The sequence below is a fragment of the Podarcis tiliguerta genome (genome assembly GCF_965153285.1).
Source record: "Podarcis tiliguerta genome assembly, chromosome: 7".
In the NCBI taxonomy this organism is placed as follows: domain Eukaryota; kingdom Metazoa; phylum Chordata; class Lepidosauria; order Squamata; family Lacertidae; genus Podarcis; species Podarcis tiliguerta.
Genome location: NC_139540.1, coordinates 82,350,010 through 82,375,700, shown reverse-complemented (window position 1 = coordinate 82,375,700; position 25,691 = coordinate 82,350,010). Strand labels below are relative to the sequence as shown.

Here is a 25,691-nt window from a genome sequence, read left to right as displayed (position 1 = left end):
TTCCGCCTCATTTGCATTGCTGCTGATAGAGTGTGGAATGAAAAACAAAAGTGGCTGCTTGCATAGAAGACTTTGTTTAAAAAGAGAAAGAGAAAAGAATGGGCCACTGAACAAATTAATTTATATAAAAAGGGAAAATTAAGGCCTGGCTACAGAAGCAATTATTCTGGAAGGAAGAAACTCATGCTAACCATAAAAACTGTAGATCAAATACCATCTTGCAGGATCTCGCTCCTCTACCTTTTGGCACTGAGAGCAAAGATCTGGAAGTAAGAGACCCTGAAAGTAATTTTAAGAATTATTGAAGTGCAGCTGTGTGCAGGCAGCTAGCTGGAAAGATTTTTACCCCTAGGATATATTTCTAATTTCCCATGTCGTAGAAGGGTAGTATTCTTATGTTCCTAATGTAGCAGAGGCACACGGAGGTCGTCTATTACAGCTCCAATAAGTGAAATGCTTTAGCAGAAAAATGGTATTAAATTGGGGGGGGGGGAGTGTATTTTCTAACAGAAGGCCACAAAATGAAGAGCCGAGAGCATCACTGGCCATGAGCTTGCTTGACCACTGTCAAATATTTTGGGATAAGCCCCTGGGTTATTTTATTATGTTCAGAGCTTGGCTGTCGGGTGAAAAGTGGCTACATGCAGGTATCAACAAATCTTCATCAGTTCAAAGTTGACAGAAAAAAATTGTATGAGTTTTGCAATAATAATAATAATAATAAATCCCCTAACGTAATGTATTTGTGTGGGGTATTTTCCCTAAATAGAGGCACGACTTTACAGAATTTAATGCATTCTTGAATGCTATGTTGGGGTCACAAATGTCAGATGATAACTGCATCACCCCTAGTTTTTTCACTGTATTAAGGAAGCCAAGTTTCTTCCGTGGCCAACATCATAAGTAGATATGTGGGGTTTGTTTTTCCATTTCTGCTGTTCAGCACGGTTGCATTAGCCTTTTATTAAACGAAGTGGCATCTGGCTTAGACCTAATTATAGGCCACACTACCTTTTCTACTTGGTTCACTGAGAGCAGAGAGAGGGAGAGAGAGAGAGAGACAGAGAGAGACAGAGAGAGACAGAGAGAGATGGGCCTGTCCACAAAGAGTGGGTTGAATGTATGAGGCTGCCTTAGACTGAGTTCTACTGGCATGTAATGTCTCCTGAATGGCACAGCTCTCCCAAGATCTGAAATGAGGGGTCTTTCCCAGGAAATTGCAGAATGCACAAAGAAGTATACATTATGTACAAAAGAGACACAAAACTTTTGTTTCCTGAGTATGCTTTCTGAGATTCCTTCACCTGGATATGGCAAAGACTGAACCTGTGACTTTCTATAGGAGTTGTGTATTCTACGTTTGTGGTTCCTCCCCATGGAACACAACAGAGAATACAATCTAAAACATGCAGGCTCCAGCCTGCTTGGATTTTGTACTCTGGCTACTAATCTTGGATTCTTCAACCTTGGTCCTTCATCGTGGATGATTTCTTGCCAACACCATGCATCATGCATCATTTTATTTGCATGCCACCTTTCCATACTTCAAACCACGTTCAAGGTGGCTTACAACCTGAAAAGATTACAAACATCACAAAAGTGTTGTTGTTTAGCTGTGTCCGACTCTTCGTGACCCCATGGACCAGAGCACGCCAGGCACTCCTGTCTTCCACCGCCTCCCACAGTTTGGTCAAACTCATGCTGGTAGCTTCGAGAACACTGTCCAACCATCTGGTCCTCTGTCGTCCCCTTCTCCTTGTGCCCTCCATCTTTCCCAGGGTCTTTTCCAGGGAGTCTTCTCTTCTCATGAGATGGCCAAAGTATTGGAGCCTCAGCTTCATGATCTGTCCTTCCAGTGAGCACTCAGGGCTGATTTCCTTAAGAATGGATAGGTTTGATCTTCTTGCAGTCCATGGGACTCTCAAGAGTCTCCTCCAGCACCATAATTCGAAAGCACCAATTCTTCAGTGATCAGCCTTCTTTTTGGCCCAGCTCTCACTTTCATACATTACTATTGGGAAAACCATAGCTTTAACTATCTGGACCTTTGTCGGCAGGGTGATGTCTCTGCTTTTTAAGATGCTGTCTAGGTTTGTCATTGCTTTTCTCCCAAGAAGCAGGCATATTTTAATTTTGTGGCTGCTGTCACCATCTGCAGTGATCATGGAATCGCAAAAGTAGTCACAAACAATAAATAAAATGCACCAAAAAGTACACAATGACCCCCGCCCCTAAAAATACCCCAGTCCAAGAGTCTGTTCAGCAGCCTCAGCTTTGGCAGCTGAAGTCAGTCAGAGCCCATGGGAAAATGGAACTTCCAGGACTCACAGCCAAGATGGTCAAGCATCTCAATACGATATTGAACCTCCTGCCGTTAAAAGTTTCAATGTTTGAAGAGGCTGGTGGACATGGCTCAGTCTGGGACCAAACAACCTCCTCTTCAACCATCCCTAGCTGTACTACTTCAGACCACAGTCTGATGTGGTCCAACCCAGTCACAGATATCTAAGACAGGGACTTGGGTTCTCCTTTCTTCCCTAGAGAAGTTCTGAGACCTCCAGCCAAGTGCAGGGAGAACATCAATTCATGCACCCATATCCAGTCCCATCATCAGTTGCCAGCTGGTCTTCCAGGCTAGAGCAAAGGCCTTCTAGAACCTCCTCTGACTCTTCTCTGAGGTGGGAGGAGGCTGCCCCAGGTGTCCCCTTCAGGAAAGGGAAGTGCTGTAGGCACTGTCAGTAGCTAAGCCCTGTTCAGGCATTTGCCTGCCCCACCCCACCCCTTGGAACTAAATGAGGCAGAGGGCAAGGCATGCTCTCTCCACTGCATTCCCATTGCTCAGCCCCATCAACTTCCATGAGTTGGAAGGGTAACTAGGAAACTGATCTCCTCTTTTGGCTCCCCATATGATTTATAACCCTGGGACGCGGGTGGCGCTGTGGGTAAAACCTCAGCGCCTAGGACTTGCCAATCGCATGGTCGGCGGTTCGAATCCCCGCGGCAGGGTGCGCTCCCGTCGTTCGGTCCCAGCGCCTGCCAACCTAGCAGTTGGAAAGCACCCTCGGGTGCAAGTAGATAAATAGGGACCGCTCCAGCGGGAAGGTAAACGGCGTTCCGTGTGCTGCGCTGGCTCGCCAGATGCAGCTTGTCACGCTGGCCACGTGACCCGGAAGTGTCTGCGGACAGCGCTGGCTCCCGGCCTATAGAGTGAGATGAGCGCACAACCCTAGAGTCTGGCAAGACTGGCCCGTACGGGCAGGGGTACCTTTACCTTTATGATTTATAACCCTGCCCAGTTAGGTTCTGCATTGTGCCGGGAGCGTACATGGGTAGAGCAGACTTTAATCCAGCAAATGGCTCAAAAATTACTCAAGGGAAATTATTCATCGACTGTAAGTAACAGAGATTGATGGATTTTCAGGGAGCTCACAGGTTGGGGACAATCTTCTGGTTCAGAAGGTTAAAGAAAGAGAAAGAGACTTGGCTATTTATTTTTTTAAAGGTTCTGCTCTAAGAAGAACTGACAGAGAAAATGAGGGTAGAAGAGGAAACATATGTGATAACTGGGGGATAGATGAATATTAAATTATAGAGTTTGAGATCCTAAAGCAGGCATGTCCAAAGTCCATTTTGGGGGCTTAATGTGGCCCGGCGGTCGGTTTAATCCTGCCCCTGTGGCAGTTTATTTCCTGGGGTAAAATTTTCCCCAAAACCTCCACAACTGCAATCCTTAAAAAAAAGCTCCACAACACCAATCTTAAAAAAAGAAAGAGAGAAAAAATGTCAACAACTTTGGCCCTTTGGTCAGCCCACATGGCCCTTCACTTCATCAAATCTGGCCCTCTTTGAAAAAAGTTTGGACAGCACTGAAGAAGGAGAGTAGCGAGACAGAGTATAGGCTTTAGAACAGCAGGAGCCTAAATGAAATAGGAGATAAAGGAGGAAATTGAGATTTTTGGCAGTGCTAAAACAGTTGTTTTGAAATGTTTTTTTATTGAAGGTGTTAAGAAATGTGGGAGTGGCCCCTGACTAAAATGATTTCAACAAGGGACATCCTGTTTTGGGGCAGGGAATCAGACTGCATCATCCATCCAACTGCGGGATACTTCTAATCCACTCAGAAATGCAAAGACCCTCCAGTAGAAAGTTGTCATAGTTTGGCAGGCTGTTTTAGGACTAATTCTAATACTTTTCATGGTCAGTCAGTGACCACTTACATATAGAAAATGAGCATTAGCTTGAATTATTCATTCAAGAGTGCAGGATCCAGGAGAGAAGATAACAGCTACTTCACTCCTCTCTGGTTGTATTGCGCTGAGCCAAGCCACGGTTCAACTTCATGTCATCTCAGCCAAGACTCCCAGTTTAGATCCTCGACAAACCACAAGTTGGAAATCGCAGAACACAGACCTTGCTTACAGCTCAGGGTCCGTCTGAGGCAGTGGCGTAGCGTGGGGGGTGCAGGGGGGGCCGGCCGCACCGGGTGCAACATCTGGGGGTTAGGGTTAGGGGGCGCAAATCCACGGGTTAGGGGGCGCAAATCCACGGGTTAGGGGGTGCAAATCCACAGGTTAGGGGGCGCAAATTACTTGCCTTGCCCCGGGTGCTGACAACCCACGCTACGCCACTGGTCTGAGGAGAGCTAAACCTGGGTTTGGATGGCACATTGAGCCAGCACAGCAGCAAAATCACCAGGGAGTAACGAAGCAGACACAATCTCCACTCCCAGAACTCACATTCTCGTTCATTCACGTTAAGCTGTGGTTTCGCTTAGTGTAACACGTGAACCAAACCAATGGGAGTTTCATTGGAGAGTAAGTTATTAATGTTAAATACCTTCTGTGCGGGCAGCTACAAAATAGCTGACTTAAGGCATCTGGTCTGCTAAATGTGGATATATTTAACATTCCGAGCTGAAAGAGAACATCTGTGGGGAAACTGCTCAGTTTGTAATTTGAGTGTTATAAGATGGATGCATTCATATATGAATCATATTTATGAACGTTGGCGATATTACGAGCAGAATCAAAAAGGAATCTAAGACTTGGCTCATGAGTTCTTACGAACTAACATTACAAGTTGACTCCATTCTGAGGAGTATCTCTGAAATATACTCAGAGTCTCAAAGTGATTTCATGCTCTCTATTCAGCTCATAGTGGTGAAGAGGAATGAATGAATGAATGTGAGTCCCCTCAAAGTATCTGCCTTATATACATTATTTACACAATGGGCTGCACATGATTGGCTAATTCCTGAATTCTACTGTAAGCCAATCAGGTTGTGGATTCACTTCTATCTGGAGCATGATTGGGTGGTTCCTGCCAACCAATCATACTGCTGCATTGTTCTAGGACCAATCAGACTGCTGCATTCTGAATCCTATTGTTCTAGGACCAATCAGACTGCTGCATTCTGAATCCTATTGTTCTAGGACCAATCAGACTGCTGCAGTTTGGATCCTATTCAACTCAGTACATAACAATCTCCATATTCAGAACTTGGTTATTGGACTATAAATTGTTAGTTTCTGTCTAACGTTTCATTGTTCCTTTATTTTTTGCCATGTAGGTGTTATAAAACCATTTTATAAAACAACAACCCAGCTTGTCCGTATGGATGACAATTTGGGTGGCAGTGGCAAAAAAATATTTTTTAAAAAGAAATAAGAGGAAGAGAAGAACAGGACACTATCCTGATAGAGATGTGAATTGCTGCTTCCCCAGTGATCAGATTGATCATTTCGTGAGTGGGGAGGGGGCAAGAATCAGCTGTGGAGGAGGGGCTGTGTGCAACCGAAAGGGTGCGGCCCTTGGCAAGTGAACCTGGCCCCCAGGTCAAAGGGGGCTAGGCATCCTTGCTTTGAAATTAGGTAAAGGTAAAGGTACCCCTGCCCGTATGGGCCAGTCTTGCCAGACTCTAGGGTTGTGCGCTCATCTCACTCTAGAGGCCGGGAGCCAGCACTGTCCGCAGACACTTCCGGGTCACGTGGCCAGCGTGACATTGCTGCTCTGGCGAGCCAGAGCTGCACACGGAAACGCCGTTTACCTTCCCGCTAGTAAGCGGTCCCTATTTATCTACTTGCACCCGGAGGTGCTTTCGAACTGCTAGGTTGGCAGGCGCTGGGACCGAGCGACGGGCGCACACCCCGCCGCAGGGATTCGAACCGCCGACCTTTCGATCGGCAAGTCCTAGGTGCTGAGGCTTTTACCCACAGCGCCACCCGGGTCCCTGCTTTGAAATTAGGCACTCTCTATTTCAAGGTACATATCACAAAGCAGGCAAGGGACACAAAGCACACAAGATATTTAGGGCAAAGCAGAGACATCTCTTCAGTGAAGAGCTTTTGTTGTGTAGCAAAGTTCCTGACTTCAGCATATCAAAGGACACCGTCATACTTCAATTCATCACAGCAATGAAAGGTTTATTAACCTTATTCTTGTTTTTTTAAAGAAAGGGAGAAAGAAAATAGAACTTTCAAGGAGACATATTTAATAAGGGCTTTGGAAAAACTGACGGCCTAACTACAAACTGTATTGAGACGCCTGTGGTGCTTTGATGCCTTTGAACTGCCAGGAAAGCCATTATCTAGATTACATTTTATTATGTTTTCTGGTTTTTCATCCTGATAAGGTTTAATGCAGGATCATTACATATGAGAATAGATTTAATCCTGTTTTCTTAGCAGGCTTTAAGGACACCAAGGGGATTATTCATATAATAAGATGCAAGGTTGCTATGGAAAACTCTATAGCAACCCAACGTCTTCACAAAAGCAAGCAGCCACTTGTGACAGCAATCTAAATTTACATTTATTTTAGTGTCATTTTTATCGACACTCTTAGTCTCTCATTTTGACAAGATGCTAAAATATATTTTGGTGCCTTTGCGTGAACAAAATTAACACTGTAGTACTGGAATAGAAACAGTTCATAAAAGTATTGAGAAATAATAGTAATAACAGTAGTTTAGCAAAATAAAATTCTAAACTAACATAAAAAACGCTTTATTTCCCCCCACAAGAAAATATTGCTACTTTTTCACAAGTATTATCATTTATCATTTATTATTTACCTTGCAGTAATATACTTCATAATGAAGTGTGATGTAATAGTCAGAAAACATGCTACTAAATGTTTGTGCTGGCTGAATTGCCTGGCATCAATGCCACTGATGTTTGAAATTAAGAGGCCCTAGTTATATACTAAATACTCATAGCTAATAATACATCAAGCCTCAGGATAGAGGTGTAACAGATCACATCAGCAAGGCATTCTCTCTCTAAAATTAAGCACTGATTTTCAAGGTATGAAAAAGTGACTTACTTTGACAGAATCATGCCCTAATTAAATGGCTTTCTTCTTATACCATGAGCAGTGTGTGGCAAAATATTTTAATGAGGAAATGAATTGTAATAGATTTTATGCACTTCTGAAATATATGGTTTCTATCTGTATTCCAAGTTAATATCCAACTGTTCCTCATTATGCTAGGTGATGTTTTCCCAGTACTCAACCCCAGACATCCCCAGGTAATTCATTCTCCTTTCCACACAAAAAGGGATTCTTCAGTTGTTATTATTGTGAAATGTTAAGAATAGTCTTCCTCCAGTCCAGTATATCGAAGTTATCTCCGAAAAAATCCAGCATCCATTATTAGCATAATAATCCATAGTTATTTACTAGTTGTATATTAATTCCTACCCAATTCCATATCTTCCAATCCCTTTTTCTGTTGGCCATGATTTCCCATCCTAATTTAACAGGAGAGAATGAGAAAAAAGGTTCCTTTTCTTTCCATTTATTTCATTCTTTTTCCAAGAGTATCACCACCCTCACCCTCTAAATTAACTCCAAATTGTGTACAGAATCCTTTGTCTCTCAGTTTTATCTCTGCCATCTCAAAATGTTTCTTAATGTCTCTGTCAAAGGTTTCATCATTCATCATCCCCTCCATTTCATCATCTGCCTCCCGCTTTACTATTCCACTCTCATGTTCTGGCAGATCTTGATCAGTATACACACCCCTCCTCAAAGGCACTAAGTAGTCTTTCTCTGGTCTTTCTCTGATCAATTTCCATTCACCATTTTATCCGTCTTGGCTCTAAGGTCTTTCAATTGCTCATCCAATAATTGCTGCACAATACCAACAATCAGTGGTGTGTTTTGTTAGTTTGTTAACAGTCTCCACCTTGAAAACTTGCATCTGTTTCTTTCAGAAGTGCCTTCTTTTCACGGATGAAGTTTCATTTTTCCAAGCACTGCACAAAAGGGACGGAGAGTAAAAAGTAATATAAAATGAAGATTCTTAAGAACCAGAACTTCCATATCCATTTATACACTTTCTAGGCCAGAAGCAATTAGAATAAGCTTTTCGCTTTATTTTTCAGTCTGTTTGTTACTGCCTCTTCTTACACCAGCAGTCAGTTTGCATTCCAGTTGAAATATTAATTGGCAGACCAATCACCACAGTCGTAATTCATCCCAACCTCCAAAGTAATTAAAAGAAGGGAAGTTTAGCTGACCTGATGGCCTGAGGTTATTCAGGGCTATTATGTGGTGTCTGGGCATTATGGTGGTTCGGGAGGGAGAAATGGTTTCCACTGAATGGAAATCTTCAATGGCGCAGACTCATACCACCCATCTTACTGCCTGGCTCCAGTAAACAAACCATTGGTCACCCATGTTAAACTTCCTTTGAATTCCTGCCCTTACCCACCCCACCCTTGGCATGATGTAGGCTGGAAGGTGTAGGGAGGGTGCCTGTGGCTGTCCCAAAATGGCCTGGTGGGCCAAATGGGGAGGTCTGCTGGGGCAATATGGCTCTGTGGGGCGGAGGTTCCCCACCCCTGTTGCAGGGGGGGGGGGGTTTGAAGCCGAAAATGCAGCGACTCTACTAGAAGGCAGACTAGTGCACTTCTGTCTGAAGGCCAAAACGGGCCGGGCATTATTTCAGGCATGTCCAAAGTCCATTTTGGGGGCCTAATCTGGCCCGCCAGGAGGTTTAATCCAGCCCCTGTGGCAGTTTATTTCCTGGGGTAAAATCCTAAAAAAAAACCTCTGCAACTTCAATCCTTAAAAAATCTCAACAACTATGTTCGGTCCTTTGGTCGGCCCTCACGGCCCTTCACTTCATCAAATCTGGCCCTCTTTGAAAAAAGTTTGGACACCACTGCATTATTTGATTTCTTTTTTTGTTAAAAGCAGCAATAGGGGATATCATACTGGACTGGGACTGGGACACAGGCTGAGGGAGTTAAACTTCCCCCTCCTCAGTGCCATTTCTCTAATTTTATTCGCCCCTCAAAGCTGCTGTTTGACCAAGGCCAGAATATCTGTGGTGCAACTGAAACAATTGTTTTTTATTAGGATGGTTTGTCTTATTACTGCACTCCATATGCTTTTTTAGCTGAAAAGCGCTCTCTGTGTGTGAGTGTTGAATAGTATACATAATAAAAATACTGATGCTTCAGGACAGTGGAGTTTCCTCTCGCCCCTGGTGGCTACAAGCCTAAAATAACTCCTTAGGAATCAGCTGCCTGGGCACACTAACCTGAGCGTAAGCTCAATTGAACACAAGTGGGATTTATGCATCTGGAACATGATTCATCCAATCTGGAATCAGGCCAGATTCAGATTGGTTCAAGCCTTGAGGCTGTACTCATTTGGGGGGGTGGGCAGAAGAACATGACTCTGTACAAAGATGCATCGATCCCGTAAAAGGAACCATTATTATTATTATTATTATTATTATTATTATTAATCATTATCATCATCATCATTTATTTATTAGTTCATCAATTAAATCTCCACTCTAATCTTCATCTGAAGATCACAGGGCACTTTATTGTAAAGGGCAGTTTACAGTATGGCGCATGGTTTCTAGCGATTTCATGCTCCCTTAGCTTATCTTCACAACAGGAGAGGAGGTGAGGAAAAACAGAGATGAATTACGGTAAGTGAAAGAAAGTTTAATCTGTGTAACGACACATGTTCAGAGTATTTTCGTTTTTGTTTATTAAAGTTGGCAAAATGTTGCTTCCTGGTGTTTTGCTGAGAGCTGTGAAACTCTGCCAGCTCAAGAATATTTTAACATAGTCCACAAAAGCTTATGCTGTAATTAATTAGTCTTTAGACTTGCTATGTGGCACCTTTGGGGGGAGAAAGAGGCCCTTTTTGGGTAATTGCACCAGGGCCCCAACCACTGTAATCTGACTTAGCATTTGACTCCCCACAGTGGCATAGCGTGGGGGGTGCAGGGGGGGCCGGCCGCACCAGGCGCAACATCTGGGGGGGCGCACTCGCAGCTCTCTGCCCCTACCTGTCTCACTCACTCTCTCTCACTGCAGTGCTGGCTGTGTGAATCCGATCCGAGCCGCCGGGTCGCCGCCCACTGTGGAGGGGAGGGTGCCAGGCGTGCGGTGCGGTGCGGAGAGAGAGCGAGGGACTATCTGGGGGAGGGACAGGGCAGGGGGGGGGTGACGCAAATTACTTGCCTTGCCCCGGGTTAGGGGGCGCAAATTACTTGCCTTGCCCCGGGTGCTGACAACCCACGCTACGCCACTGACTCCCCAGAGAAAACATACATTTAAAGGTGGACATTTGTCCGGCTTTACAGTCCTCTATTAGAAGGTGCTCTGCATTTAGTGTAGTTTCAAGGGAGATGATGCTAAGAAGGGGAGACAGCCAGGACTCAGAATTTGCCCGTCAACTGTTTGCACCAGGACAGGCCAAGCAGGCAGCCGAGGGCACCTGGTCACAGTGTCTTCTCCTACAGCATCTCCCCCTTTGGCCAATGGGAGCTGTCCCCCAAAATATCTGGAAGGCACCAGCTTGGAGAAACCTGACTTAGAGGAAGGCATTTCTGGTTTTCAGGACATTTTATCTTTTTGTCTCTGTCCTGGCAGCAGGGGGGAAAAGAGAGAGGTGAATTTGGGCCTCTGGTGTGCTTTAATGTAATTTTAGGACTGCATATGCCCTAGCCCAGGGGTGCCCAAACTTTTTTAATAATAATAATAATAATAATAATAATAATAATAATAATAATAATAATTTATACCCCGCCCATCTGGCTGGATTTCCCCAGCCACTCTGGGTGGCTTCCAACAGAATATTAAAATACAATAGTCTAGTAAACATTAAAAGTTTCCCTAAACAGGGCTGCCTTCAGATGTCTTCTAAAAGTCGGATAGTTGTTTATTTCCTTGACATCTGATGGGAGGGTGTTCCACAGGGCAGGTGCCACTACGGAGAAGACCCTCTGCCTGGTTCCCTGTAACCTCGCTTCTCGCAGGGAGGGAACCGCCAGAAGAGGGCCAGATTTTATGAAGTGAACATGTGTGAGGGCCGATCAAGAAATAAACTGCCACAGGCGCCAGATTAGGCCCCCAAAACGGACTTTGGACATCCCTGCCCTAGTCGTATTGGAGAACAGCTCTGAAATCCTCTAAAGATTCCACCATGACTTGAGATGATGGGAGGCTGTGCCTTCGTTGTGTCCTCCCTATCTCTCTCTGTGTGCCTCTATTCCTTCCATCCCTCTAAATCAGTGGTTCCATTTGGTGGCCCAGGGGGTTCGCCTATCCCACCCAGGGGGTCCGCGGCACCATTCACATAGCAAAAGCTACCATAGAGAAATCAAGAATGTCAAAAGTAGGGGGTCCACAGCTTGGCTTTTGAAAAACGGGGGGTTCACGGACCCTGACCTTGTTAGGTCCAGTCACGGACAACTCTGGGGTTGCGGCGCTCATCTCGCTTTACTGGCGAAGGGAGCCGACGTTTGTCCACAGTTTTTCCAGGTGATGTGGCCAGCATGACTAAGCCTCTTCTGGCAAACCAGAGCAGTGCACAGAAACACGGTTTACCTTCCCGCCAGAGCGGTACCTCTTTATCTACTTGCGCTTTGATGTGCTTTCGAACAGCTAGGTGGGCAGGACTTAGCTATTTGGGACCCACCGCTCTAAAGCACACAAACACAAACCCCTTAAGACCTTTTAATTCTGCATATGTTCTTAAGAATCTGCTGTTCTTTCCCCCTTTATAAATATTTCCTCCCCCCGCCCTTCTCTTTAAAAATATTTGAATAATTTTATGTGATTTTAATATTTTAAAAAATGTTCCAGGAGTCTCCAGGGTATTGTTGGTCTCGTAAAATACCCTAAACACTATCTGTTGGGTAGGCATGCATATAAATATGGCCTGGATCAAACGCATTGCATCATTTGAGATGTGGGGGGCTCTGCTATTTAGAGTGGGGGGAGATTAAAATCCCAGAAGACCTTGGGCATGTCTAAAGCAGCATTTTAGATCTTCGCCTTTGGTTTCAATCTAGGTAAAATTGGTTGTGATGAAGTCCCATTCAAGTGAGGCAGAAGTTTTCCCACGGCAACTATTTTCAGCTCCTTAAGAAAGCTTCGCACACAGTTGGAGATTTATGGGTTTAAGACAACAGAAACATAATAATTAAAACAAAATACACTATAGGCTTTTTAAAAAAATTCACTCCATTATTAATCACCTCATGAGATGGCCCCAAACTGCTCCATTTCTCAGCTGAAGAGAGCCAAAGCACTTTATGTTTGATTAATGGCACTTGAGAACTTGAGGAAAATGTTCATGTAATTTCTGGGTGAGAATAAAACATTACGATATGATGAATTAACCTTCTAAAGAAATTGTTTAAAATCATGCCAACAAGTGTGGGAAATCTTTCTTTCTCTGTCTCTCTCTTTTTTAAACCAGCCACAGAAAATTATATCAATTATAAGGAACTAATGTTTCCATACTTTACAAAAGATTTTCGCAAGTAATTTTATTATCCCAAAATGTCTATTCTTCTCCAAGAGTAACTTCAAAAAAAGTAAGCAGGGCAACAGGGAAGGAAACTAAAGGCACTTCCAGGCCCTTGCTATATTTGAGGGGTTGAGATTCAGTTGCATACCAGCCAATTCAGATTGCACAATTAAAGGGCCTTCCAGACTGGTATTTTACTGTGGCACATTAGAGTTAGTTGTGGATATATGCTGATTAATAAGTTGTTCCGCAACGAGTCCCTAGCACAACCACATTATTCCTGTATGGAGAACCTATAGCACAAAAAATGCAGGACAAAAAAACCCACAATAGTGTTGGTGGTATGACTTGTGTCAGGGAACTGCCATCGGAGCTGGAGGCGGAGAGAAGGCTCCAGAGGGATGCCGGAGAGGGTCCCAGTAGGGAGAGAGGCAGCCCATCTGCTGGGGAAGGAAATCAGCGTAACACCAGTGGAGAAGGGGGGCAGATGGGGGAATCTGGCTCCAGGACTCCTCGCCGGAGACCAGCGGAGAGAGTACGGGTACTCCGCTGCCCACACCCTCCCTGCGCAGAAGACTTCCGCGCAGGGAGAGTAGGAGGAGAATGGGCATCAAACAGCTTTTATGCTGGAAGAGGTTCAAGAAACGCCCACTGACGAATTCTGCAGCGACTGAGGCAGCCACGAAACTTGAGGCTGTCCAGGCAGAAAGGGTTCAACCAGGTAACCTAGCCAGGAGTGGCGGCAACTTACGCACGAGCAACCCCTAGAACCATTACAACTTGTTACAGGATTTCAGCAGGAAATTACAGGATATGGACTGACTAAAAATGAAGCAACTATATGCCTGCCCCAACACATCTGCAGGCGAAAATAATATTGAAAGTGGAGTTGTATATGACTGCCCCGACCCCACTGTGACCACAAATAATCATGAATGTGCAATAGAAAGAACGTCTACAGGGGCCGAAATTGGATTTGGTGCTCTTGTGCAACAAACTGGACTTTTTGCAGTACAGAAAGTGATGGAAAAGTGCAAGAGAAAGTGTGGGATAACAATGAGGAATACAGGTGATCAAAAAATAATGTTTAATTCAAAAGAACGGCAAAGTTAACCAGGAATTTCAGAACGCATCCGTGGTTTTTTCGAATTCTTTTCTCTTTACAGCACCTCATCTTCTATATAACATTTGTACCTGGGAAGGACATCTATGACCTGTTGTTGTACATTATGCAGTACTCATCTTGGCACTGTAGATTGATGGCCTCTTCTGACACCATGTTGCACGACATTATGACATTGTGTCCTTTGTTGAGACGCCGATGGTATATTACAGTGTCATCTCTGTAGTCACTATAAATATTTATGCGTGTCAGCTTCTCAACATCTCCTCTTGGCTCTTTTCTCATATTTTTGTGTTGAAAACACCTGCTTCAGCTTTCTCCTTTTTGATGGGCTGGCTCTGATGGGGCATTTGCAAATATTATTTTACTCTGGTTCAGGTTATCATGCATTCTAATACACATGCATGTATATTTCTGAGTGGAGACTACTAAACTGAGGATTAAAACTTGTTAATTTCCCTGTCTTTCCATGAATATTTCATTGGCAGGATCTCAGTCCCAATAAGAGCGCCCGGGGATTCAGTCTTGATGGCTGCTGCTCCATCTCTCCTGGGTGCCTGAGAGATCAGTGTAGCTATAGAGTGTGCATCATTCAACCTGTCCTTAGGGTCCCCTGCATCAACAGACCCCTGCCCTTTATCTCACAATCCCTACCCCTCTCCTCCCCTTGTGAGCCAGTGTGCTAACCTGCCCCCACCCCCCTTTTCAACTCCTTCCAAAAACTAGAAGTCCGTGGGAAATTGCCTGCTGCTAATGAATTGCGATGGTGAGGAATTAATTTGAATCCCTCATACTAACCTATGTATGTCACCACATCCTATTAGCATTGCTTCCCTGAACTGTGATCGCTGCTTACAGCTTCTGTTGTGAAAGTAATTTGAAGGGTGGCTCACAAATATCTTCCTGTGCTGCTTTGTGTTCCAGGCAATTATTTTCTACCAATACTTCCGGGGATGTAAAACTGGTAACCATTAATAGCACCGTGTTCCTTTGTTTTGATTTTCTTTCTAATAAGAAAGCTTGTTGGCCATATTCAGCATGTTTAACAAAGAAAGTTGATGTCATTCATCATGATGTTTCTGGATCCGTGCTTAGCCACAAGGTTCAGGCTTCCAGGACCTCACATGGGGCCTCGGAACAAAATAAAGACAAATCTCACATATGGCCCTAGGGGCATGATATGGAAGACAGTCGTACCTCGGAAGTCAAATGGAATCTGTTCTGGAAGTTCAACTTCCAAAAAACTTTTGGAAACCAAGGCATGGCTTCTGATTGGCTGCAGGAAGCATCTGCAGCCAATTGGAAACCGTCCCGGACGTTCATGTTCCAAAGAATGTTCGCAAACCAGGACACTCACTTCCAGGTTTGCGGCATTTTGGGAGCCAAAACGTTTGACTCACAAGGCATTCTGGATCCAAGGTAATACCATATACAGGTTTTATCTGTATGTTGTTGATGATTATTTTACTGTTTTATGCACATAGCTAAGAGATTTTATTTTTATTATTGAGCAGTTTACTGCATTCCTTAATTGAATAAACGTTGGTCTGCATGCTCCTCTGACCGGAAAGGAAAATAGACATTGGGGAGCAGATAGGCTGAAGGGCCAAGAAGAAAGAGATACTAGGAGGCTGAAGAGCTAGGGAAGAGGAACCCACAAAGCAGGAATAGCTAAGAGAAGGAAAATTAAGCAGCTTATTTTAACATGCCACCCTAATCTCTTCTGAGCATCTGCACAAGATTCCAGGAGGTTCCAGACTCGCACTCAGGATTGTATTTTTGCTGGGAAATTGAGGCACAGTGGACACTAGGATCTTTAAGAAATATGGTTTATTTACACATATTTACTACCCCTCAAAGGGACGAAGGTGGCGCTGTGGGTTAAACCACAGAGCCTAGGACTTGCCGATCAGAAGGTCAGCGTTTCGAATCCCCGCAACGGGGTGAGCTCCCGTTGCTCGGTCCCTGCTCCTGCCCACCTAGCAGTTTGAAAGCACATCAAAGTGCAAGTAGATAAATAGGTACCACTCCAGCAGGAAGGTAAACGGCATTTCCGTGCGCTGCTCTGGTTTGCCAGAAGCGGCTTAGTCCTGCTGGCCACATGACCCGGAAGCTGTACGCCGGTTCACTCGGCCAATAAAGCGAGATGAGCACCGCAACCCCAGAGTCGTCCACGACTGGACCTAATGGTCAGGGGTCCCTTTACCTTTTTACTACACCTAAAGCCTTCCATGGAGCAGGTGCAGAACACCCCAAGAGTGTCTCTCATCGCCGCTTCCATAGCTCCAGCAGCCAGTCCTGTTCTTAGGTCTCATGCTTCAGCTTCCTCCAGGCAGTTGTTGTCCTTCCTTCTCCTCCTCCTTCCCAGCAAATTTTGTAGAAAACAGCTCCTCCCCATCTGTCCACTTGTCAGCGTCTCGCTAAGCTACTGCACTTGGTTTTGGGGTTACCTTATGGGAGCAGGTGGGTGGAGCCATCCTCCCAGCACCAGACCTACTGCTTCTTACCTTGATGGGTCTGAGCTGGTGGTGAGGTCATCTCCACGTGACCTGCCCTGCAGGAACCCTAGGTTGGTAGGCACTGCTCCCACCAGGGCAATTGCCCTGCCCCAGCCCTTGGCAAGTAAGCAGCAGAGATGCTGGTGTCATGGAGGCAGTTGCATGTGTTTGCTGTGTCCCACTAGGGCATGCCACCTGCTTTCAAGCGTGCCTGCAGTGGTGTAGCGTGTGTTGTCAGCACCTGGGGCAAGGCAAGTAATTTGCGCCCCCTAACCCGGGGCAAGGCAAGTAATTTGTGCCCCCCCCCCGCTGCACTGTCCCTCCCCCAGATAGTCCCTCGCTCTCTCTCCGCACAGCACCACACGCCTGGCACCCTCCCCTCCACAGTGGGCGGCGACCCGGCGGCTCGGATCGGATTCACACAGCCAGCACTGCAGTGAGAGAGAGTGAGTGAGCCAGGTAGGGGCAGAGAGCTGCGAGTGCAAGCGTGCCCCCCAGATGTTGCGCCCGGTGCGGCCGGGCCCCCCTGCACCCCCCACGCGTGCCTGCAAAGCCTTCCCAGTTTGTCGTAAGAAATACTTCAGCATTCAGCTTTATGGTTCTGCAAGGGGAAATGGACTCTTTTCCGAAGTATGTTCCCACGCCTTTTGAAGTTCATGCTGCCTATAATTTACGTATACTGCTCCTGTCAGATGACAATTAAAGATTCCATAATATAGAATGTGAAAATCACGCCATCACTGGCGTGAATCACTAACGTGCCCTTATTTATGTAATTGTTTGCAGTTATGAATTTGATTACAGCTGCTTTATAGTGATGTGAATTCACAACAGTACCAGAATAAATAATATACAATATTTATTTACTAAGCCAAACAGTCCTTGATGTTGGCAAGAGGAAAGTTTTTTTTTCTGGAGGAGCGTAGCAATGTCCCTAAAATGCTAGATAACACATTTGCCTTCCTGTCTATATTTATGCTCAAATAATTTATTTAAATAATGTTGCTGCTGCGATCTTTATAGCTTCCTGAATTTTGCCTCACAAATTCCAGTCTACACTGCAGACGGTGCAATTCATTTGCTAAATGTAATTTCCATCTCTGCATACTAATCGATTTCCTCACAAACACCTGCTATCTGTTATGATAATAAAGCTGCCATTCTAAATTGAAAAGGGGCCAAATGCAGCTTCCTAAGGAAATGACTTAAGTGTCTTTCAATGCTACTAATGCAGTAATGCTTCTGTAGTGCCAACATTTTTTTCCAGAGCATTTGCATTTTATATCACTTGGTTCTGTTCCATAATTTCTCTGTCTATGCATAGCCCAATGCCGAGGAAACAATCCAAAGGGAAAAATCTTAGTTTTCATCTCCAGGCTTTCGCTCTAGTACTGACCCGCAGTGTGTGTGCAAATCGGAAAAAAGGGCACGCTTCTTGGAGACTGGAGACTGACCAGAAAATCGAGATATGCATACCCCCCAACTGCTGTTGGAGATTAGGCATATTGAGGTCTGGTGAATGTGCACAACGGCTGGTTGTTATGCACATTAACCACTCACATTACCCTCAACATACTGTATTTTTCGCTCTATAAGACGCACCAGGCCATAAGACGCACCTAGTTTTGGGAGGCGGAAAACAAGGAAAAAAATATTCTGAATCCCAGAAGCCAGAACAGCAAGAGGGATCTGGCTTCTGGGAAAGCCTCTTGCTGTTCTGGCTTCTGGGATACCTGTGCGCAGCCTCTCCTGGGCAGTGGGATGAAGGCTCCCCATCCTGGAAGAAGTTGTGCAGTGATCCCGCTTGCTGTCCTGGCTTATGAGAAAGCCGTACGAAGCCTCTTCTGGGCAGTGGGAGGAAGGCTTCCCCAAGAGCTGCGCTCCCTTTAAAGAGCACGCGGAGCGTGTGTGCGGCTCTTAGGGGCTTCCCCCCCAAGATTAGAGCCAATGGATGGAAACTGCAGGGAACTTCAGGAAAGCAGATTTCAGATCAACATTAAGAGAAACTCTCTAACATTAAGAACTTTTCAGTAGTAGAATGAACTCCCTCAGGAGGTGATGTGTAAGCAGAGGCTGGACACTCATCTGTCAAGGATACTGTAGTTGCATCCTGCAGCACAGATCCTGCACTGAACAAGGGTTTTGACTAGATGATCTCCTTGCTTGCTTCCAACTCTATGGTTCTATTATTTTCTCCAAAGATAGAATAGAAATTATCAATTAATGTCATTTTGGGAAATGTTTTGTTAACTTGTACAGCGGAAACCTGCTGAAAGTTTAACCTGTGTTCATAGCTATTGTCTATTTTTCTATTGTCTATTTTTGCTATTGTCTATTTTTCTAGTGAAAGAGGTACATGAACACCTCCCTTGTTCTCTTATAATGGCAATGGCACTCACCTGTGAGGTGCCAGAACTGAGCTCCACTGAGCTCCAGCTGGGAAAAAAAGCCCTTCATATTGCATAATTCTCTGGTTATCTTTCAGTTTTGTGCTTGGGGTGTGTGGATGGGGTGGAGATGTCCCTCCACGTAACCCGAAACGCTTTTACCAGCATCTTCCTAGAGAGGGATACTGGGTTCAGCCCTCCAGCATTGAGCCCCATGTTCCACCTGCCAAACGTTGAGGCGGGACAAAGTATCGCAAACCATGCTGCAAAGATCCTGAGCCAATCCAAGTGGGGCTTGAAGTCACCACCAATCAGCTGATCACTGCTGACTTCAAGCACCGCTGGGACCAATAAGCGATGAGGAGCTCCCGAGTGGAACCAATCCCAGTGGAGATTGCATCTGGCACCAAATCTAAAATATGCCAGCCCCACTTTCCAAGGAACGATTCGGAACACCTTTTGAGGCTCTCAGTTGCAGAGGAAGGAAAATAACACAGAAAAGCAGGTCTAAACCATGGTTTGCCTGGTGTATGCTTGAAAGCTCATACCGGGGTTTGAGTTCTAATCTGTGATTGGCAAAACCATGTTCTGTTGTGATGTCTGAATTAAGCTTCCTTCATGGTGCCCATCTGCGTTCCGCTGCAAATTGGCTTATCTAAGATTATCTGCTGGCCTGCCAAGCAAATGAATTTCTTGTTACCTGTTGAGTGTGATCCCATTATATTAACTACCAGAGTGTTTCCCTTCTTTCAGCCTTAGCTGCTCAAGCTTATGCACTTAAGGAAGAGAACGACAGTCTCCGATGGCAACTGGACGCTTACCGAAATGAAGTTGAACTCCTGAAACAAGAGAAAGGGCAGCTCTTTCGAACGGAAGAAAGTTTGACAAAGGACCAGCAGTTGCAGTTCTTGCAGCAAACGTTACAAGGCATGCAGCAGGTATTCCTTTACCAGAGGTTTGAACTGTTTTTAAAATCATCCTCCCAAACTGACGCATGCTGGGGGGGGGGCCTACGTGCAATTGAGAGCAGTCACCAGAAAGCCCCCGCCAAATTTGGTGCAGTGCTCTGGAAGAGAACTGATTATTACTCCTGTAACCCAAACAATAGGGTGTGGGTGGCGCTGTGGTCTAAACCACAGAGCCTAGGGCTTGCTGATTGGAAGGTCGGCAGTTCGAATCCCCGTGACGGGGTGAGCTCCCATTGCTCAGTCCCTGCTCCTGCCAACCTAGCAATTTGAAAGCACGTCAAAGTGCAAGTAGATAAATAGGTACCGCTCCAGCGGGAAGGTAAACGGCATTTCTGTGCGCTGCTCTGATTCGCCAGAAGCACCTTAGTCATGCTGGCCACATGAGCCGGAAGCTGTCTGCGGACAAACGGTGGCTCCCTCGGCCAGTATAGGGAGATGAGCGCACCACCTCAGAGTCGTCCGCGACTGGACCTAATGGTCAGGGGTACCTTTAGCTTTAACCCAAACAATGGAGAAGCTGAGTGTGCTCATTATTTAAAATTTAACACATAAAATTTCAAAAAAAAGAACCTTAAAAAATTATCTGCCTTTTCTTTTTCTTTTCTTTTCTTTTCTTTTCTTTTCTTTTCTTTTCTTTTCTTTTCTTTTCTTTCATTATGTGTATGTTCCCCTCTGAGGTACAGGGAGTGTGCATTCACAAACTAAGATTTTAAAATGAAGGGGTGTAAAGCATAATTAAATGCCAGGGCGGAATTTCAAAAGAGGAAATAGACTGGCTGATATTTATCCATCTGTACATGTTCTCAGACACGTTTTTTGAAACTACATGAATTCTGCCGTTGGAGCTGTGCAGCAGAAAGCACCAAGTCACTAAAATAAAGGTGCAGAGAAAAGAATTCAAAATTGCTCAAGCATTGGAGAGTGTATTCCTAGTTGTTTGTGAACGTGGAAGTAGTAACCAACAAATGCCCATTGACACTTGTTGTCCTCCCATTCTCTGTGGCAATTTTAAGTACAATGGGTGGCCTAATAGGTGGAGAATTGTGCTTTACTAGGAACAAAATAATGATTGAGTATGGGGGAAATGAGATATCCCTACAGCCAAGTTCCAGCTGGAAAAAATACATTTGTATTCCTCTGCCATTTTAATTCCTCTGCAACTGCTGGGATAAGGATGTTTGTATCTACTTCAACTGCACATAAGGACTGCACATTATTTCTGCAATTATCTAATCTTTTGGGAAAGCCCTCTATCTGAGGAAGAAGCCTATCAGCGAAAATAAGTGCATTTTTTTTCTGTTGAAAAATAAGGTAAATATGGCAAAACTGGTTTATTTGCAAGCTACTGCTCCCAGTTCTTCTTTTCTCTCTCTTTTCTTTTCAAGATTTCTTCCCACATTTAAAGGACTAGGCAATCAAAAATTGTATTATCATTTTTTTTTCTTGGGTATAAAAATGGCAACCCTTGCAATTGATATTGTCTGGAAATGAAAATCCTTTTGATTTAAGGGCAGTTCAGGCATTGCACTTATACTTTTTTGAGATAATTCTCCTCATAGAGCTACGTTACAGTTTAATTTCACACCCAGTGTGAGATCTCTAACAAACAAATGGAAATAATGTCCTGTATCCATGGTAACAAATGAGATATGCTTTACCTGATCTCATGATGGAACTGAATGAGGAAACTACAGAATTTAGCTCTGAGAAAAGCATTCGCGACTTATCTGAGTCATTCCCTTGACCTTAAAAACAGGTATTCCATCCAGCTCACATCTAAATTAGGAGCAAATTGTTTTTGGCATCTGTCTCAAGAGACAATAGAGGAATGTGCCCTTGGGCGGTGAAGTCAAACTGTTGGAGAGTCACAGCGCCTGCTGTAGCTGTAGAGGCCAATACAGGAGAGGCATGTTTTGTTGCGTCTGAGCAGGTGAAGGCGTCCAGTTTTGCTGGTGCAGAACAAAATTTGCAGCAGAAGGTTCTCATGTCCCATAACCCCTGTGCTTTCGCAGATGGTTGTTATTCCTTATTACCCAAATTGTGGTCACAAAGTTCAGGTAAAGTCAAATCGCCACTGCATGAAATTCATCACCTCCTCTTTGACCCCAGCCTTCTGTCTCCAAACATCTCTCTCTCAGCCATCCACTGCTTGCCCAGAACTGCACAGTCCCTTTTGGTTGGGTTTGTCTCTGTTTTTCTCCCCGTCTTCTCTGTGCATATTCTTCTCTAGGATATTCTGCTTCCGCTCTAACAGACTCCTTCCGTCTCCTTGTCCCTTCCACGGCTCACATTTTCAAAGAAATATACGGAGTGACTGTGCTGAATCAGACTCTGGCCTGGGGCTTTGTTTCCGTTAGGGGTCAACCTGTTGCCCCAAGCTCACAAGAAAACAGAGTACTAATTCCTGCAGTTTTCCGCAAAGCGTGTTCTCCTTCATGGAGAGCATGTGTTGCGGTGGGGGCCGCCAGGACACTCCAAAGTTGGGGGCGGGCTAACTGTTCGTTGGCCACTGATGCGATTGGGGCTTCCCTTGTTGTTGGGAAGAAGTTAATGTTGCCATTTGTTGATTGACAGCCAGAAATGCTAAAACTCCTTGCACGAGGCTAGGGCTTCCTCTTTTCGCCCGTGCATCGGATTGCCCGTCCCCCCCTCCCTAGAATTAGGGTTGTTTGCTTTGACCTTGCTATGCCTGTCATGGGGTTGTCTGCTCTTGGGGCAGGGGCCTGGTAGGAATTTTGTCCATCTGGCAGATTGGCTGGGGCCATTTGGTTTTTGCCTACTGAGTAGCAAATCGTCACAACTTGTAAGGTTGCGGTTAGGCATTGGTTTATGGTTTGGTTGGTTGAGGGGAAGTGGTTGAGTGCCTGCCCTTGGTAGGTTGAGTGCCTGCCTCTCTAATGCTGCTGCTGCTGCGAGGGATGCCGTTAAAGGAATCGGGGGCTAACTATTGCTTGCCCACTCTGTCAAGGGGGCTCGGGCCATAGCAATGAGCTCCTGGTTGCATTTGGGGTGAGGGCAGGTTCCCTGCTCCGTCGCTACCCCCAAGTGTATTCCCCTATTCTGACGTTCGCATCGTGCGGAATGTCAGTCTGTCCCCCATGGTGGGGGCAGATAGTCGCAACCAATGCCTAAGCAACCACTCACAAATTTGTATTTCAATAAAGTTGTGACCAAAATTATGCCAAAAATCTTAAACAAAAAATTCTGTGTGATGTGTGAGTTATTGGGGGTGGCCCTGGGGACCTCGACACGCAAAGTTTTTTTCTGCCCCTACTGCCTTTTCCTCCTTCCCTGCCAACACAACATGCCTAATCCAGCCCCTTGCCCTTGAATGAGTTTTTTCACCTGCGCATGGGAGACTGCATTGCAAACTAAACTGGGTTCTCAAAAAAGAGTCGTCTGCGCTGCTCAATATGATAAATTTATAGAAAGATGGTCCTTTTGGAAACGAAATGTGGATTCTAATATTCTACTCTTTAACTCCCTCTAAAGGTAACTTTGCAAAGGTGGGGAGGGGAGAATATACGGGGGGGTTTTATAAGTTTTTTATTTTTCCTTTCCCATTTTGCAACAAGTCTAAATAAGAATAAGAGTGCTTTTAAAAGAATGGCATTAAGGAGAAAATAATAGTGGCTGGGCTCTGTGAATGGATCTGTAAGCTAAATGGATTGTGGGGGTTGTAATGGGATACGGAGATTATTGCCTCCGGTTTCTGATTCATATCATGCTCTGGGGAAACAGGATTCAGGAGAGGCGACTCACCTGAATGAGGTTTTCAAGGACTGGTTTAAGACCCTGATGGCAAGCTTTTCATTTAGTGTCCATTTGTAATGGCTTTCGAGAGAGTGAGAGAGAGACTATATAAGGTTGCAGTTTCCTATATCTCATATCGCTACTCCAAAAACTGGGAGCAAATTTCAAAATGTAATGTATAATTTTGTTTTGCTACTGAATAGCTGGTTATATATTATTATTATTATTATTATTATTATTATTAAACCCAGTTACCATTTCCCTCTCAAATCGGATCATTTCACATGAGGTGTCATCTATAACCTGACAGTTATTAAGATTCTCAGGTTCTGTAGTTCAGGGAAAAAAACCTTAAAACACTAGTGACAAAAAACGGCAACGAATCATTCAGTATGGATTGCAGAATATTTCCAGAATAAATGTTGCTTCAGCAGCACATACACTAAAATTGGAATGATACAGAGAAGATTAGCAGGCTAAATGTCACGCAGGGTTCTGGGAAGGGAAAATGCATTATATTCTAAGATGTTGTGTTATTCTGTAGTAAGAGATGAACATTTCAAGTCAGAGTTGGCAGATAGGCGTTTCTTGAATCGGGGCAGGAATGAGGCAGCAGTAGCAGAGCAACTTAGGGACGCGGGTGGCGCTGCGGGTTAAACCACAGAGCCTAGGGCTTGCCGATCAGAAGGTCGGCGGTTCGAATCCCCGCGACGGGGTGAGCTCCCGTTGTTCAGTCCCAGCTCTTGCCAGCCTAGCAGTTTGAAAGCACGTCAAAGTGCAAGTAGATAAATAGGTACAGCTCCAGCATGAAGGTAAATGGCGTTTCCGTGCGCTGCTCCATTTCGCCAGAAGCGGCTTAGTCATGCTGGCCACATGACCCAGAAGCTGTACGCCAGCTTCCTTGGCCAATAAAGCAAGATGAGCGCTGCAACCCCAGAGTCGGCCACAACTGGACCTAATGGTCAGGGGTCCCTTTACCTTTTTAATCCCCAATGTGTTCACTGGAACTCAGCCTTTGGTGAATGAGCAGCTGATTAGGGGGTGCTGCAATACTAACGCTCTCCCCAGTGCTCAAATGAAGTGCTAATAGGGGGAGGAAAAGGGTGGAAAGAAGCAAAGCAAATCAAGGTTGGGGGCTGTAACCTGTAGATCCTGGCTGCTGCCACAGAATGGGTAGATTGAATGAGCCTTGTTAGAGCTAAAGCTCTTGCGATGGGGTTCTAAGATGAATAGGAACCCCCCCCCCCCAGTCTCTGCTGTCATTTACAGAGTAATTCAAAAAGGTGAAAATAGCACTTGAAAATTATCTCTGCTGATAGTTTAGCTGATTTCTTGAAACCCTGTGCTCATTCTCTTCCTGCAACCATCATCCCATGTCTCAGATCTCATAAATACGCCACAGAAAAATCACCATCTCAAAACCAATCTTGAGCGTTTCTGAAGCATTAAATATAGAAAGCACTATAGACAAAAGCTGGGTTGCTCAAACCTCTGCAATGAATATTGTCAGCGTGGCCCAGAATGCTAACACCCATGAAATGCTCCCAAGCATACACAAATTCCAAAGGGCAATGCAGGATTGTGTGAATTGTTGCTAGTAGCACCCTGCCACAATGTCTTATCCTCTCGAAACACGAGAATGTGTAAGTTCATCTGATAATTGGTACGCATAATGAGCAAACACAAGCCACTTATATAGGAAGCTACAACCGAATAATGGTAATTAGGGGCTATGGGGTGTACTGGATCAGGTACATATGAATTTCTCTTGCATACCCTACTGATTCAATAGCAGGCCTTGCCATTCTCAAGAATATTTCATTGAACTGGTGGCATATTGTGGTTTGCAGCTGCCCAGGACTAGGAAATGCGTAGCTTTAAATACAAACCAATGTTTCTCTCCCCGCCATCTGCAGTGTCCCTTTCAGACCAGCCTCAGTGAAAGACACAAGGGCACCCTCCTGCTAATATATATTAAACACAGGATTCTGAGATTTTGTGGTATATTGTGTAGTATGCAAAAGGTAAAGGCCCCCTGACAGTTAAGTGCAGTCGCGAACGACTCTGGGGTTGAGGCGCTCATCTCGCTTTACTGGCCGAGGGAGCCAGCATTTGTCTGCAGTTTTTCCGGGTCATGTGGCCAGCATGACTAAGCTGCCACTGGCGAACCAGA

The 25,691-nt window shown here is 45.0% G+C and overlaps 1 protein-coding gene and 1 long non-coding RNA gene across 13 annotated transcripts in view; both read left to right on the top strand.

The window, feature by feature from the left end:
• ENOX1 (ecto-NOX disulfide-thiol exchanger 1) overlaps positions 1-25,691 on the top strand; it is a 296,456-nt gene that overhangs the window by 245,944 nt on the left and 24,821 nt on the right. For all 12 annotated transcript variants that reach the window (XM_083448710.1, XM_083448712.1, XM_083448711.1 and 9 more), the window contains one exon: positions 19,551-19,735. In XM_083448710.1, coding sequence (XP_083304836.1) covers positions 19,551-19,735 — 185 coding nt within the window. The remainder of the gene's footprint in view (positions 1-19,550; positions 19,736-25,691) is intronic.
• LOC310681274 lies at positions 3,903-9,166 on the top strand. The gene is made up of 4 exons (XR_014513193.1): positions 3,903-4,441; positions 4,641-5,097; positions 5,474-5,870; positions 6,245-9,166. It is a non-coding gene; the product is annotated as an uncharacterized lncRNA (long non-coding RNA).